General features: G+C 38.8%; 1 protein-coding gene across 5 annotated transcripts in view; it reads right to left on the bottom strand.

The window, feature by feature from the left end:
* Positions 1-17,432, bottom strand: part of RUNX1T1 (RUNX1 partner transcriptional co-repressor 1) — a 116,723-nt gene that overhangs the window by 86,697 nt on the left and 12,594 nt on the right. For 2 of the 5 annotated variants that reach the window (XM_074816060.1, XM_074816050.1), the window contains one exon: positions 9,673-9,845. The exons of the other annotated variants lie outside the window; for them this stretch is intronic. In XM_074816060.1, the coding sequence (XP_074672161.1) occupies positions 9,673-9,760 (88 nt within the window). In that variant the 5' untranslated portion in view covers positions 9,761-9,845. The remainder of the gene's footprint in view (positions 1-9,672; positions 9,846-17,432) is intronic. 5 annotated transcript variants of the gene reach the window in all.

The following is a 17,432-nucleotide window of genomic DNA, read 5'->3' as shown; positions in this document are numbered from 1 at the left end:
ATTTGATAATATTTCTGAAAGGATGCAAGAAAATACCAAAGATGCCATTTCACTGATAGGAGATAGAACACATTCCATGTGACCTGGAGAAACCTGGATAAGACTATCTGGTCCTGCTGAACTAGGGTCATATTTTAAGATCTAAAAAGAAGAGGGGGAAAAAAAAGAAGGAAAAGAGGGGAAAAAAGAAGGTTTCAAGCTATCAGTTGCTTTTTGACTTGAAGCTCAGAGTCCTCGTTTAACACGGGTAGGGAAACTCCTCCTGCTGTAGTATATTAACCTCAGTTTTGACCTCTAATCGATGTCTTTTCAATGCATAGGATTTTCATAATAAAGATAATGTGAGAGCATATTTGTGTGAAAGTGTATCTATCACTAGCCATAAATTCAAGCCTTGCATTTTTCTTTGTAACATGTCAATATTTGTGACACTAACTAAACATATTTTATTCATTTGACAGGGACTGTTACATTATATTGAAAACTTTTGTTTCAATGTCACCACCTCCCCGTTTTGACTGATGGCGAGTTAGTTTTGTTAAAACGCAAGGGGTGATAGCGTATGCTCCAGTGAACTTTCCCTCCTCTCAGCACCAGAGACAAAAACCTACAGCTCTGCTCTGTGCTGGCAGCCATCTGGCCAGCTTTCTCTCAATGCCTGCCCCACACCACACTGCAGGCAAAATTTCAGGGCTCTAGAGCTCTGTGGAGCTATTCATGACATACCAATTTCACATTTTCTGCTTGTACGCTTGCAACAATAAATGCTAATGAGGACTATGAATGACATTTTTAAAGACAATAAAAAGGTCTCCAAATCCCTTGCATATGGAGACACTATTTTCTAAACTTCACCTTCTGTTAGGGAGCCATTACACTCTAAAGGAAAAAAATAACCTAAGGAGAACAATGAGATGATCAAAGCATAACCGAGTCCTTACGAATTCCAAAGAAAACAATGTTTGCAAAGCTAGCTTAATGACAGACAGATTTTATGCCGATGTATAGTGGTAACACTTCAGTGCAGGAACTCTCCTTTTCAGTAGCACTGCTACTTCTCATCAGGGGGGCTCACAAATTGCAGGGGGGAAGCCATAGCAAATCCTCGCTTTCACTGGTCACGTATAACCCCACAAGCTATAGATTTGGACTTTTTAATAGTGAATCTCTAGATGAGTCCAAGTGTAAACTGTTATCATCAATTGATTTGGAATGCCATGCTTTCACAGAGACTACTGTACTGACCAAGTGTGGCCAAGAAAAATACCAAATTTTAATGTTTTCTTTCCCCAAATCTACTTTTTGCAACGCTATTGCTACTCAAAAAAAAAAAAAAAAAAGTTGCCTTCACTCTTGATACTCTGTTTTATACTTAATTAAAGACAGCTTCCCCTTATTAAAAAGGATTAAAAACACTTTCAGGAAAATCCACCAGGTGGAGCAAATACACAGCAATACAAAACATTTATTTGGCTTGTACTGCCATTTGCAACAGGGAAAAAATGTTTTATATGGAAATACTCTTACCTCTTGACCTCCCTTTTTCACCCTTTTGTCATATATTGATCAATTTGTACTTATTTACTACATTTATAATGGTACAAAAGCTTTGTTCAAAGGCGCCTTCATACAAAGCTACTGTTCGTGATGAGTTTCAATATGAATTTGCAAACCACAAATCATCAGATATATAAGGGAAATTAAAGAATAGTATTATTCAACATATATATGTTTATATTCAATATATACACATATATATATCAATATGCAACAGTGTAAGGATAACGTGCTTGTAAAACAAACTGACAAGCATTCAGAACATAAAGCTTATTCTGACATCAGGCAGCAAAATCTTTACACTGGCCTCCACTATAACGGGCTGGAAACCTGGCCATTCTGTGTGTCTCATTATGTGTTTATACACATAGTAGTGCCAGTAACATCACAGCAGTGCCATTGTACAGTATGTTGGTGTTTATTATTAATGCCTTTATTATAGTATGACATCAATCAACTACTGAGTAATTTCAAGAGTGCAGTGAATGAGGACTGTAAATAAGTATTTGAGCGTATCTAGGACAGCTAAGCATTCTTTCCTCATTTACATTATTTGCTTTCCAGAGCCAGGTGAGAAAGCTACCTCCTCATCAAGTATTTTAACTTTCCCTGATGAATGAAAAGGTCTAATGGCATAGAGGAAGGGGGGCACCTTTCTAGGTGAAGAGAACTAAGTCCTAACAGAAAAGTGGTTATGGATGAGTCTTCTCACAGTTGTAATAGGGCAACCCAACAGCAGACCCTGTAATTGCAAAAATGGCAAAGCAGTATTACCAAGTGAACTGCTCTAATGCAGTTCAGCGTCTGGAAACACCGCAGAATCAGTACACAGACTCATTCAACCCTGATAATAGAAAAGCATTAGTGTTTGTGAGTGACAAAGGGAAGGTACTGATTTTAGTCAAAGAAATCTTTTTCTTTCCATTGTTTCCTTAGTTACACCTTCCATCATGTTTTTCTCTCACTTTTCCATTCAGTGCCCTCTGTCTTCTCTCTGCCATTATGTCTACTCTTACATTCTTGATTCTGGGGCCAACTCCTCACCCTACTACACACATCCCTTCTTCAGTCCACTACATGACTTGTCTCTGCTCCTGCTGCCTTGGACATTCATCCTCTCCAATGTCTGCTAGCCCTGAAAGCTAGAAGTTCCAGAATTTGAAGCTGTACTATCACAAAATATTACCCACAGTTAACACATAAATGAAAGATCAGCAACCAGCACTCTAACATTGAGAGAAAAACAGTGCCTGTTAGGTTTCCACTACAAAACTGAGCCAGAATGGGATCCACTTAATGTGCAAACAGAGGAGCACACCACAACTCCTGGAAGTCAGTGTGTTGATATAAGCTTTGTGCTTTTAATCTGACCCAGACAAATCACATCATAGCTAAGGAAAATTAACATACAAAATCTTTGTTTCTTTAGGAATGGGGAGGAGCCTTGAGGAACACAGGCCTTTAAATATCATTTCATTTCATTTCATTTCATCTAATTGTGTTGTACACCACATGGTGCTTCATTGTAGCCATTCAGAAGAGAAGCAGGAGAAAAATGCAGAGGTGATTATGAAGTGGAATTTCATACCAAGAGCAAATTACACCACTTCATACTAGGAGAACATCTGCAAAGAGCAGCAGCAGTAAGTGTTTGGGCACAATGCAAGGTGCCATTTTTAATAAAGCCTGAACCAGCTTGGGAGCAGTTATCCACAAGAACTTTCCTTAAGCAAGATTGTCACAGCAGAGACTTGTGGAGATGCCCAAGATAAATATTTTTTCAAACAGAATGCCATTATCTCTGAGGCATTTTTGAAGTGGCAGCCACAGACTAAAGACTATCATTTTCTGCCATTTTCAAAGAGGAGCTAGACACCCGATGGGTGGGAGGAAGGACAGTGTGGTTATTGTCGTCACCACGTGTCCATGGAGAACTTTCTTTTACTATGCTGCTGGCTGAGGCAGGCAATGGTTGGCTAGAGGTCATGGACAGTTCATTAGATTATGAACTCTGCAAAAAACAAAGGCATGTAAAAACACTGGAAGGAATTACTTGACTTCTGAAGGACGAATAGAGTTTTCATATAGACACATAATTTCCTTTATATGTAAAAACCCTATAGGAACATGACACTGAACACAATGCATAACCCATCTTATTTTCATCCTGTAGATACACCAATGCTTATTTAAACTATGGCTTCTTTACAGTACGACAGAATAAAGAGATTTAAAACTACATGTCTAAGTAATTAACTTTTACTTTAAAGACACCTTTACGCCAGAGTAGCCTAAGGAGTTCATAATGAAGAAGGGGGCCCAATTCTAAAGGATTATGTATATATTTAAGAGTTTATTAGATCACGATTATTGATCTGATACACTGTAACAGCTCTTTTACTGCACCATCCCCTGCAAATCCTTCTTAGATGGAGGATTAGTGACACAATAGATTATAATGACTCTTTTGGTCCCACTGTACTATCACTGACTCCCAGCTGCGTATTGCCCACTGAAGGCTACCTTCTGTTAAGGAAGGGTCCCCAGAACCCTTACCTGGTAATGTTTGCATGCAAGAAGAAAAGTATACCCTTAAATCTTTATTATAAAATCCTAATGAAGTATTAGCAGGGAAGGTACAAGTTACTGCTCAAACTATTTTGATCTCACCTACAAAGTACTCAAAATCAATAGCAGGTGAGAAAGTCCTCCAAGACTGCAGGCATAATTCTACAGACTGGACTGAAAGCCTTCAGCATAAAAGAAAATGAAACCTTAGTTAACTTTCAGCTCTCCTTCTCCACTCCTACAACCACATACACCTTAGACCAGCTTTTCTGCCCACAACAATAAAAGGCAATAGTCACATGCTACACTCATGTTTGCTGCAAAGCTCTATTAGTTATGGTCCCTCCCTCTACTACTTGTACCTTGGATCTTAAGTTCTGCCAGTACAACTATTAATAGACAGCACTGTGCTATAAACTAGAGTATTAAAATTATCCAAATAAGAGTCATATTCTTCATTTATCATTCAAAGAAGAAGTCATACTTTAATTCTTCACAAGCGAAAAAAAAAAATTCAAGACCTTTACCTCAATGAACATTTTGGTACCTTTCAGCCATAACCTTGAGCTTTACAGACTGATGAACACTTTCCATCTCCAGGCCCAAACCTGACAGGTGCGCAGAGCCCTGCCTTATGCACCCACACCTTCAGCCTGTTGAACGATCTCAACAAACAGCAGCTAGGAGGAGCAAGGACTATAACTGACCCTATTCCAACATTTTAAAATTGAACACCAAGCTGGGCATTTAAGAAAATCACATCAATAATGACAATGGAAGCATTGATTGCTGCTACCACTGTTTTAACAGGCCATGCCAGAGCAAACACTGGCTTGGTTTGAATCCACGGGATGAATAAAAATAATGTTGCCAAGCATCCTGAAAATAAAAAAGTTAAAATTCCAATAATGATTATGTTAATGATCACTACAATTTAAAAAACCACAACATTTTCAAACGTTTTTTTGCTGCATAGCACAAACGCCACCTGAAAGTATTTGCTCCTCAGAAGATTCTACCTCTGAAAATAAAAGAGGTCGAGCAAGAGGAGAAAGAATAAAGTAAAAGGAAAAAGTCATAAATTCAGAAGCGAAAGAGTTAACATGTTTTGTTTCAGTCAGTATTATACCAAAGCCAGAATTACAAGGGAAAAACTAAAAAGAGCCAATTTTTTTTATTATTATTCTTCAAACGAAAAAAAATCAGGCCTATCTGTCACAGGGTTGTCCGGGCTGGAAGAACCGGCAGGAACCTCAAATTCCTGACCAAACCCTCTTCCACACAATGCCTCCTGAATGGAAGGAACCCAGGCCCGGCAGAGATAGCCCGCTGTCAGGAACCAGCCCTGACGTTTGCGGACAGACGGGGCTGGCCTCGCAGGATGTCAGAGCAGCAAACTGCTGTTCGAGATACTGGGTTTTCACACACTCCCAGCCTGGATGTTTTGCTCTTCAGGTAATTAAACAAGGAAACGGGACTGATGTGTACGAGTCTGACCCCTGCGCCGCGGCTCCGCGGTTCTGCATATCAACTTCCGCACGAACCGCCTGGAGCATCAACAGAGTCTTCTACTCCGGCTCTCCGGCTCTCCTGCTCCCGACACCAAGCTCTAAAACAAATCCTCCTGGAAATATCTGCTGCTGTCTATTCTTTTTTTTTTTTCCTCTATTTAAGAAAGGCTAAATGACTTGCTCTGTTCCACATGCCTTGCTGCTTTCTCATAAAAAGAAAAAAAAGAAAAGAAATAGGTACTTTCAGGTAGCTGTTCTTCAGCCAGCCATTCAAAACATTAACTATCTGGGGGAGGGGAGGAACAGACAGAAAGATGAGGCAAGGGATTCCCAAATTAATGCTTACTTTAAGGTCATCACTCAAAATGATAAAGATCCTGAAAAGTACTTCCGATTCATCCAACCAAGTGTCAGACATTCACTTATTTAGAAAGAAAATTATTCCGATTTAAGAATTATCGAGTCTTTCTCTTACAAGAGTACATGAATCATAGAACTGGACATTAGAAAAATAGACAAGTGTTTTCTCTCTCTTTTTCACCAAATTTAAGAAATGGGAAAAGGCAGCTGTTACCACCTATACTCAGTGAAAACCCTACACAGGCTGCTCTATGACTGACCTAGTTTCTATGCTCTTTAAAGGCTATTTAAACAAAAATGATTTTTTAAAAAGGTAACACATTCCTACTTCTTTCTGAAAAATTGACAGAATAGAATATTGGCTGAAAAGAGAAGAGCCCAGAAGAAAGAGGAGTACAAAAGCATGCCTGCTTGTCTGTGTTCAACACAAAGAACATTAAATGAAAACAACTGGCACGCTGCCAAATTCCTATACAGGCAAAGAGATTCAAATAAATTGATTTCACGCATCACACTGACCTGGGATCAGTGAGCAGTGGTACAATACACTTGCTGCTCCATGTGGGGCAAAGCCCATTAATGTTATCAGAGCCACAGTACATTACCAAGAGAGGAAAAAAAGAAAAAAACAAAACAAAACAAAAAAAACCCAACAGAACCCAAACTCTGGAAACTCAGGGGGAAAAAAAATCACTTTGAAAATGGAACTTCAGTTTCAGCTGGAGTGCTTGGTTTCAGTTTACTAATAAATATATCATATTGTGAGAGCTTGTCCTCTGCTCACCTCGAAGGCTTCAAAGATCATATTTTCAAATTAAAATAAATAATGTCACACACACACTCCCCTTACATTCTACTTTTAACACAGTTGTTCTCAAACTAAGTTATTCTCTGTAAATTTCCTCCCTTCCCTATCCGCCAAAGTTTTATATAGATTATGGGTTATTTTCTTTGTACTTCAAAAGCTGGATTCCTGCCCAGGGTACTCTTACTGGCTCAGAAAGTAAACTGGAGAAATCAGCCACCGCTCTCAACTGGTCCAAATCAACCTGACCTACTGAGAAAACGCCTTATTTCAAGGCAACAGCAAGCAGGGCCCCGGTTCCCTTTGCAGAGTCACCCAGGCATGCTCCCTCATCAGGAGGCATTCTCTCCAAACCAGTGTATTTCAAATTTCACTTTCTTACGACGTGTGAAGTAACCCATGCAGAGTCTCTTCTTGTCATCCTGGCTTTGTTTTTCATTAAGATCTCTCACACTCCAATCAAGAGCAACGCCAGCAAGCCACAGGTGTGCGCCACATGAACAGATGAAAATCTGATTGTGAGCTGTGTAATGACAATTCACTGTCTATAATACACTCATCCCCTTTTGCATCTGTTATATGTTAGAAAGGGGGTTTATTATTTCCATTGTACTCTTTTAAGATACATAGGTAAGCAAACAATTGTTTTGAAGATAAAAAATGAAAACAAGAAAAGAAGACTTCGCAATGGCTAAACAAAGATGAGGATGCTTGAAAGGGATCACATCGGCACAGGTAGTCTAATGCTACAAGAGGCTGTTGCTTCAAGGAGACTCAAACACATTTTATTTTGCCTTTTATTCCATTTTGGTTTCAAATAGCAAGTCAAATCTTCTTGGGCACAGAAAAGTCCATATTGAGTTAAGCTCTAAGAGTGTTGGCTTCATCTCTAATCACTTATCCAAATTTCAGTGTGGAGCTTCTTGGCCATTTAAGACTAAAATTTTTCAATGTGTGACAAACACACGCATCCAGATGTAGGTACCTTGCCCAGTCACCTCATTTTAATTAAATGTCAAAATGGGAATGCCCAAAGATCTAACAGTTGCTAACCACCACTGATCACCCTCTTTTATAAAGAGCTGCAAAGCAGCATTGGATTATCTTCATCACCAAGGTGAAAATTATACCATATCGTTAACTCTGTAAACTGTGTTACAGAGAGGATGCGTTTGTTTTGGTATAAGGCTACACTGATAGAATTGCACAGGAAAGGGTATCATTAAGTACACAGCAACTTCCCAATGGTAGAGATGTGCCTGCACCCAGGTCATATAGGCAGCCTGACCTGCCTGACAGTTAACAAGACAGATAACATGCTGTTTCCTCCCATTTATGAATATTTCAGTAGTACAACCAGATCATTTGGACTTTATAAAGATGAAGTGAATTTTAGTCATATTAATTCCCTCTTTCTATAAAAATGAATAGCATTAGAAAACATGCCTTTCTCTAAGTTGTAGGAAATTTCCATTATCTTGCACGTGCTCTGACAGCAATAAACCACAGTAAGCTTCCCATTAGTATGCCAGTACTGCATGCTTCAGGCATGAAATCTTTACTTCTACATTTATTTATTTTTAAAATCCTTTACGAAGACCCATATGGCAAAAGAAACCAACCAACAACCACCTGTACAGGGTACACTTACACTTTGAAAAATAGACTGTAGACAGAAAAAAGGAGAATTAGTCAGAAGCTATACACTGCTAAATTAGCAAAATAAAAATGCAAGAAGAAACCCTGCTAAAATTATTCATTATTTTCCAATGTTGCCTGTGTACAGGAAGGTCCCAGAGAAGCATTTACTTGTTTTAAACTGAGCTAGGAACTCGAATTAGAATGCAAATTCATTTTTAATAAGATTTAATTTTTAAAAAGTATGTTCACACTGGTGCACAAAACCTCAGCCCCTTCCCCTTGCCACAAGGGGATGTGCAGAGCCTCCTGCTGGTTCTCTCAGCTGTGGTCTATCTCCTTTCCACACCCCACATGCAGACCAGTGTGGGCCACAGCCTCTCCGCTGGGGAGACAAGTGATCTGATCAAGGCTTAGCTGCCTTTAAAGTTAACCAGAGCATAGCCTAGAGTACTCAGACACTGTTAATTTTATTTTGGTATCATACTCTATCAAAGTTACGTCATAGGCGAAATGGTACAACACTGAGAAAGAAAGTATGGAAGTACTTTAAAACAGTTTAGTAGTTTCTTGCCATCTAGACAGACCAATTTAGGAGAAAAAATGTAGTTACAGTAAAGATAGGAATGACAGTCATAGGTTATCTAATAGTTTAGTTCTGCCATAGCAGATTTATTTTTCCAGTATGGTAAAAATCTTTGCACACAAGAAGCAGAAATACTTATTCTCAATACCATCTCAATCAAATGTATCACAGCTTTCCAATGCAATGAGTTTACCAAAAGGTTCCTCTAAATTACAAACACAAGCATTTTGCCAATGTGATTACAACTGTCCCTTAACTTGGTTGAAAATACTGTTTCAATTCACAGTTCAGGAAACTGAACTTCATTACTTTCACAGCCCAGCCAAGTAATATTTACATGCCAGATAAAGAGCATCTATGTCATCAAAACCACAAAAAACATGGTTAAAAGTTTCACATACATGTATTTTTAAGCTAAGGAATATTTTAGAAAAGTCATCACTGAGGGATTCTATTGTTACTGCTGTACTCTTTCTCAAGTGATATTAAAATGAAGACACCACCTTCATTGATTTAGGCAGACTCTTTGGAGGCTAAAGGGAAATATTTCCTTTTTAATTACAGTTTACAAGGCAAGGTACAGTCATTAAAAATAACTTCTAAAAAGGTATGCACATTACAAAATCAAGTATTTTTCTGTTCCTTACCTTGACAAAATTCAAAGTTCCCTTTTTTCCGGCAGTCACCTATCACTAAACTCAGTGCTCTCCAAGTGTTTCTTTTGACAGATATCATTCTCCACCAATCGCTCTGCTAATTTCCTCTTTCCTTTTCTGACTGGGACAGATATTATGTTCACCAGCCCAGAGATCAATCTTTGCTATTGACAACAACAAATGAAGAAAAAAAAAAAAAAAAAAAGCATATATCACAGCCAGTTTGAAGCACCACACCCCTTCATTTGCATGATAATAGCAGTCTTTTAAATAAAAAGGGAAGACAAACACTATCATTCTAAATCAATTACCCACATTTTCTTAGTTAATATAAGGCAGTACTTTAAAACTGTATTAATTCTTCGACAAAGGCTGTTTCATAAGTTGATCATTTAAAACAGCTGACATATAGAGGGAAACAAAGTAAGGGCAGCCTGTATTCTACGATGAAAACACCTATTACCTAATTCTGTAAAAATACATTCATAGAATATAAAATATTACATACTTTACCTGGTTCAACAGAAGCTCTAGAAGAATCATTTATTAAATGAACATGGTTACTAAAAATAGAGTCCTTGCAATTACACATGGCTATACTAATTTGGATATGTCAGTGACAACAGCAAACATATTTAAACAAAGAGAGATCACAAAGCTACTGATATATATTTACAAATCATCCTCCCACTTTTGAAAAGGCAATTTCCCTCCCACTCCAACACCTACAAAAACTGCTTATTTGGGTTACACAAATACTTTGTCATTTGTATGAGTCTGTATTACAGCGTTGTCAGTTTTTCCAAGACATTAATATGCTTTTCAGGGGTTTGTAATCATGTCAAGGCAGAAAGATTTTCTGAGCCAGGCACACACAGTTACATACATGCTTCAATCTGCATCCACTATTCAGGTATTTCGGGACATAAAGTTAAGCATGCATAAGGATCTGGTTGCAGCTGCATGCATTTAACCAAGAACCCAGCCCCAACCCTCTCCTGGACTAGATTTTACTGCAAAAAAATGTATTGCCCAAGGGCATTTGCAGAAGATCACATTTGTGTTTGTGCTAGAAATTGCAATCTTTCCCACAAACAAGCACCCTCCTCGAATCAAAACAAACCTTCGCAAGTTAAAGTTAAGGTTACAGAACAAAGGATCTCACCACTTAAAAGTCCTTTCTTTCCCATGTTCGTGGTCAGACATTTCCCGCAGCCCTGACACAAGACAAAATTCTACTGATTTCAGTGAAAATGAGAGGCGCGTAAGGACTGCGGGACTCTACCCAGGATTTGGCAACTGTGAAGCTTTCAATGACAGAACTGCCTTTGGCATTTGGAAAATAATCTCAAAAATGTGGTTAGGACTCCGCAACTTGGGTGCAATAACTACTTCTCTAAAATTATTTTAATTGTGTATGAGGTTCTCTAGTTGTCAACATGTTCTTATACAGGCAATAAATTTACCTTTCAGTTGTGCCTTATCATGAATTGTGTATTTTTCAATTGTCCAGACTTTTGCATAACACTTAACATTTCCATAAATGCATACAACACTCCCTAAATTGTTGTTATTGTTTGATCTGATTTTTATGGCCATAAACTCATGCCCCTACCAAAACTGAAAAATCCTTCACAGACCAAGTGGCCCTATTAATTTCACTGAGATCATTTAAACACTAAGTTTTCTACCAAGTGACGATAGCACAATCTGGTTGAAATATGGACTTACAGTGGAACATTAAATTAACATCATATTTTGGATTCAGAATTACACACAGCAGCCATCTGTAAAGATGTATTCATGTTTTGCTAACCTTTACTAATTTGGCCACTAGAAATAATTATGATCAAATATGTTATATTATGTAACATATAACAATTCAATATTTGTGTCTGCTGAATAGCATACTCCTTTTCCATGGCTGATAAAAGATTTTTAAACCTCTTACTGTAAAGAAAAAAAAGTTCTTACTCCAAAAAAAGTACCCATCTGTCGTCCACTTTACAATGAAGACATCACTTTAACTTACTTCTCTTCCTTTGTTTCAGCCCCACGTTCATTTTCTCTGTATGCCACATTTTCTAAAGTGATGGATGCTTTCTGCTATACCCATTCTACGCTAATCTCCTTTTTAAAATTTATTTTTGCCTCCTGAGTTGTAAACTGCTGCTGTTGTTCGAATGTACATGCAAAATTGTCTAAAGTCTGAACTTCACTGAAAGTAAAATGCCTCAAACAATTTGTAGTCTTACAAGAGTGTTACAAAAAAGGATCAACATGTTGTATTACCATGGAAATTTTGAAAAACATACTTTCCCAAACAAATATTACTTTTTCTCAATGGTATGAAGTAATGAAAACCACATGTGTAAATCTGCGATCCGTGCAGTAGTTCAAGCTGCAGCTAATAGAAAATACAGAGAGTGAACTCTGCCATATAAAGGATTCTTGTTACAGAAATATAATGTGAAAACCAGATGCAGACAGAAAACCTTAATCACAGATGGGAATGTAATCACTGGCATACAGAATACTTTTTTGATCAATCTCAACCATATGAGAAATGTATTTATTTTCTAAGGAATGCAATAACTCGAGAGAGTCTTCTATTTGAATTCAGTTAACCTCATATTCACAGTGCTTTTATCTTATGTGTGGAGAGAAGGGGGATGCAACCTAAGCCAAGATTTTTAGAAGAGCCATTGGCCCTGGCAAATCATTCTTGTATCAGCTTATCTTTCAAGGAATTAATAGGATGTAAAGACTACAAATATCAGGATCAGCCTCAAAAGAAATCAACCATTATTGCACTTCCTAGTTACTGCCAGAAATCTCTTCATCACCTAAGCACTTCCCTGGTTAAATTTTTCCCTTAATATGTGGTTCTTCAGAAATACAATGCTAAGAGCAGCACACTGTTGCACTGAAGTTCTGCGAATCAGAACTGGAGTCCTACACCAAAGAATCTCCCTACTCCTTTACAAAAGCTGAAGAGTCATCGGTTCAAACCTAAGTTTACTTTGGGCTTCCTTCCAACTGCTGGAAGTCCCAGTGAATGCCCTCCACCCACACAGCTCGTGGGTGTCAGCGGGAAACAAAGCCCTGCAGCACACTGCAGCTATCCAGTTACATCGAGTGTCTAAAAGGCAGACTGCCTTCTACCAACTACCCAGACCAAGGTAGGACCAAGGTAACTCCTGCCAGTTTTCATTGCTGGCGACACTTCTGCTCAACTTTTAAGAGCTGGAAATACTACAGTAGTAGTAAACTCCTCATGTAAAATATGGACATTGCCATTAAAATCTGAAAATCAAGTTCAGAATTCAGGTCATTGATATGCTACCAGCAGAACCCACCTACACTGTTACAAAGGCTCGGCATCTTCAAGCAACTACACTCTTACAGTTCATCAGTCAATTCATGTAAGAATTACATTTACCTAGATAAATTTTACACCTGGTGATTGAACTGGACTGTTACATTAAACTGCAATATAAAAGAAAATCATGCTAGGAAATAAAACTTAAGAAAGAAAAAGCATTCAGTGATGACAGACCTCCAGGCTCTTGGGTACCGGCAAGGGTAGTTTACCTCCTGGCAATCCCTGATCCCTGCTGCACTCTCCTCCTGGAGATACCCACTCTACCCAAGAGTACCACAGCTCTTTACACAACACTGCCTGACTGTCACAGCTCACAACTGAGCTTATTAAGGTAACCCAAAGTTGGTATTCGTTTATTTTAACAGTACTGAGTAACATAAACCCCAATGATTTGGTAGCTGTTACACCAGAGGGGAAAAGGGGTGACAAAAGCCTTTGATGGGCACAGTATAGGCAGATTCTCCCTCTCTCTTACTCTCTTAGAGCCTTGAAGTCCCATTACCGTCATCTCATTTTAGGTAACTGCAATAAGAGGACACAGTCTCTTCAGTACCCTACCACAGGACGCCCAGCAATGGCTCATCACAGACGTTCGTCAGACAAACTGTGCTGAAGTTCCTGTAAATGTGCTTCCTTAATTGAATGCAGGTATGCTAGGTGAAATTTGAAGTCAACTTCTTGCTTTTTCCCTCCTGTGTCAAGAACCAGCAAACCATTTGATGAAAATACTTTGATTCCACCACTGCAACATAAGTTTTATAAAACCATCTTGTCTCTTCTGTCATTTAACTTTTAAATTTGAGACTACAGCATCGATAGATAGTGTGGAAGTCAACATTTAACACTAAAGTAATACGGGCTGGATATGCTTGTCTTATTTCTAAACAAGCATGCCTAGATTAATAATAAACTTTGGCCAGATATATATTTTAATTTGCATGTTTTTCATCTAGCATCATCATCATGTGTGTAGAGTGCTAAAAATGGAGTGAAATCTTCCAGCTGTAAAACAGTTCCACGTGACAAAAGAGAGAGGGATCCTAAAAACTCCTGCTTTGTGTCATGTGTGAGTGTGTGTGCCTGAGTTTTTTTTCCCCCTCTCATCTAATTTAATCTGTGAGAGACTCTCCCTAGAGGACAAGAGAGAACCAATTATATCCAGAGGTTGGTTTCTCCAAAATGAAGGCATCTGTTCCATGCCAACGACTTCCACATGGAAGAAAAACAGAACTTTGAAGGCATCTGCGTTCATCGTTGACAGTTGCAGATCTTAGGGTCTACTGTAATTGCCCAGCTGCAAACATGAATTGGTTGCTGCTGTTGTCAGCTGATCTCCTTGCACTAAAAAGAAGGAAGCTTAAATAACAAAGATAAAAATCAGGTACTCTTCCACAATACTAACACCTTTTCCCTTCTGAAGGATGTATTTTTCCTGGTACAACAGGTTTGATGGAAGTAAATTGCAAAGTGGGTTTTAAATGAACATTTTACAAAATATTCTGCTTTAAAATGCTATTCTTTAAATAACGTACAGGGCCAAGCACAGTGTGTTCATTATTTGTTAGTATTTCAGGCTGATATTGTGTAAGAGTGATTCAGAAACCAATATGACTCACCAGCCACAATCCTGCAGCCCACCTTATTTAGGCAAGTAGTCTCAGTAAAACCAAGAGTACACCTGAGCAGAGGCTCAGAGTTTTCACCCAAAATTCATATGGCAGATAAATAACTAGTATGGCATTTATTACTCAACTCGCATCACTTCCAACATGAGTGGATACTTTCCAAAAGACACTTAAAGAAACATTACTGGTAGTTCAAAATCTGGCTTACAGCACTGGGTGCAACACCTGCAGTGAGATACTGAGTATTGCTGTGCACCTTCACTGTTAAAAAATCAAGCAAACAGTTAGCAAGAAGTTCATCCAAAGTAGCAAGACTCTAACTGATTTTCCAAGCACAGAACTGAGTGCCATTTAGAGATCCAAGACTACTGATGGTGCAGCTGCAACAAAGACAATTAAAACCTGACTGGCCTAAACAGAAAATGCATTAACATTTCCTATCTTCCACTCATCAGATAAAAGTGGATCATAGTTTCCAGAAACATTTCATGCACCTCATGATTTTCTGTAGTTTTCTTACCTGGGACTTTTATCCATAGCTTGAAAGAAGGAGGACACTGTATGTTAGGGGAATACCCTTTTATTTATTGATTTTTTTAATAGAATACTTTGTTATTCTGCTGGATTCCAGCTGCAATCCCAAACACACTCTGCAGCGATGGCATCCAGCCCTTCCAGGCAGATAGCCACACAGCTCAGGAAGGATGGTAAAGATTCCTATGCAGTTTCTCTTGCCTGGCACATATCTCAAATCATTATGAACGCGTGAAGTAGTGAACCTGGGGGGACACAGTACGCCTGACACTTCCTGACCACTTCTAAATTGCCTCCAGGAAGGACAAAAGTTGGGAGCAAGGACAATTAACACAGCCACCTGCTTCCTGTGACCTCCTGGGGAGCAGACATGGCCACCAATGACTTGCTCTGGCAATGCCACTGAGGTCCTGCCCATCCTTCTCTTCCCAGAGAAGCTACGGGAAAATAAAAACAATAGTGGCCAATAATAGCTCTGTAAGAGAAGGTGAAATTTAGGCCTGGACTTCATGAGAAAAAGAAAAAAAAAAAAAGACAATTAACATCAAAACCTCCCCATGCAAAGAGGATGGGACCAATAAATCTCAGAATGCGGAATGTAAATTATACATTGATTCACTCTTTAAAACTACTGTAGCTGTTATTTACTGTAGCTATACACGTCTATGGAAAACTTTGGAGCAGGCTTAAACACAGTTTTAACACAGCTCTTGGGATACAGAAGCTGAGAATCCTGGCCCCATGGACTCAATGGGAATCTCTGAGAGTATTATTACAGAAGGAATAGACCTTTTCTCTCCTTTATATGGAAGTCTTGTCAGGTAAGTCTATCATTTACAATTCAAAGAGAATGACTTATTTTACATTAAGACCTGAGCTAGCCCCCTTAACCTTAGATAAGATAGCGTCGTTAAGGCCATACCTAGATCTAAGTCTCAGAATCAATCCAACAAAGTATTGTTAAAATCACAGACGTGAGATGGGAGCACAGGAAGCCTGAAGGTCCAGATCCTCTGACTGGTGTTCAGACAAAAGAAACACCATCTTCGCTAAGAACTGGGCATGTGAATACCATGGAAGAACTGAGCTCCAGTACTTTAACTCAATGTTTACAACCTCTGCTGACCCATGGAGTTGCATTAATTTATCATGGCACATATGAAATGCACGTAACATTTGGAAGCTAAGCTAGGCTATCAGTTCAGTACAATGGTTTCCTTGCTCATCTGTAGCATGCTTTAATACAGGTTGCAGCATGCTTTTCCAGCATTAAGTGGTTTGCCAACAAGCTTTAAAAATAATAAATAGTACAGTCATGAAACAGCTTTTGCTTAATGGTTCCTAGAACTCTGTGACTTCACTCACTAAAAACCTTTCTATAACATTACCTTTAAATACTTTTAGCAATGCCACCATTAAAGTAAAATAAAAAATCATCCTGGCACTACCATCCATTGATAGCACACCCGCAGGTGCCATTATCCCTAAATTTGTTGGCAGCTTTCTCTGGCACCACTACACTTTAATGGCTCTGGCAACAAACCCCACCTGGATGTCACTGAAAGCATTCCTTTGGAGCACTCTTCCCAAATATCCTTTGCAGCAGTATCATTCTGTCTCCTCTGTTGCATCCTAATCATCTCATTTTCTGGCAATAGCCTCATCCTCTCTCGCTGTCAAAGCCTGAGCTGCTCCGGGGCAGTTCTCTTCCTGAACTTGTTTAATGCACTTGTGTTTCAATGTTGGGATGGATCTTCCAAGAGGATTTCAGGACAGTATCTTTGCTGCTCAGGTTTGGGTGTTCACTTGCATCCCAGCTTTAAAATTCATTGTATTACATCCTAGTAACACAACATGGCCAAACCACTGGGAAAGCAAAGCACTGGTACAAAACCCTGTATGATTCGATGCTTCATAACGGGGATTGTTAAACCTTGAGACTCTACCAGAAGGCACACACAGATTTACTCAACGTGCCACCCAACCTGTCATGACAGCATGAAGAAACAGCATTCTGATACTGCCATTGCAGAAATAAACCAAACGAAAAAGAAAAAATGTAGTCTGGAAAAGAAATAATTACGGAAAAAAAGTGGAAAAGTTTTGAAAATTGGATTGGGAGTTTTTGCCTAAACTATTTAAAATGACACCTGGGCCACAATTGAAAGGGCCACCTGTGTGGTCTTCATCAGAAATCAAAAAATATA

Source organism: Strix aluco, chromosome 1, assembly GCF_031877795.1.
Source record: "Strix aluco isolate bStrAlu1 chromosome 1, bStrAlu1.hap1, whole genome shotgun sequence".
In the NCBI taxonomy this organism is placed as follows: Eukaryota; Metazoa; Chordata; class Aves; order Strigiformes; family Strigidae; genus Strix; species Strix aluco.
The sequence above is the reverse complement of the archived record's forward strand: the minus strand, read 5'-3'. Positions and strand labels throughout refer to the sequence as shown.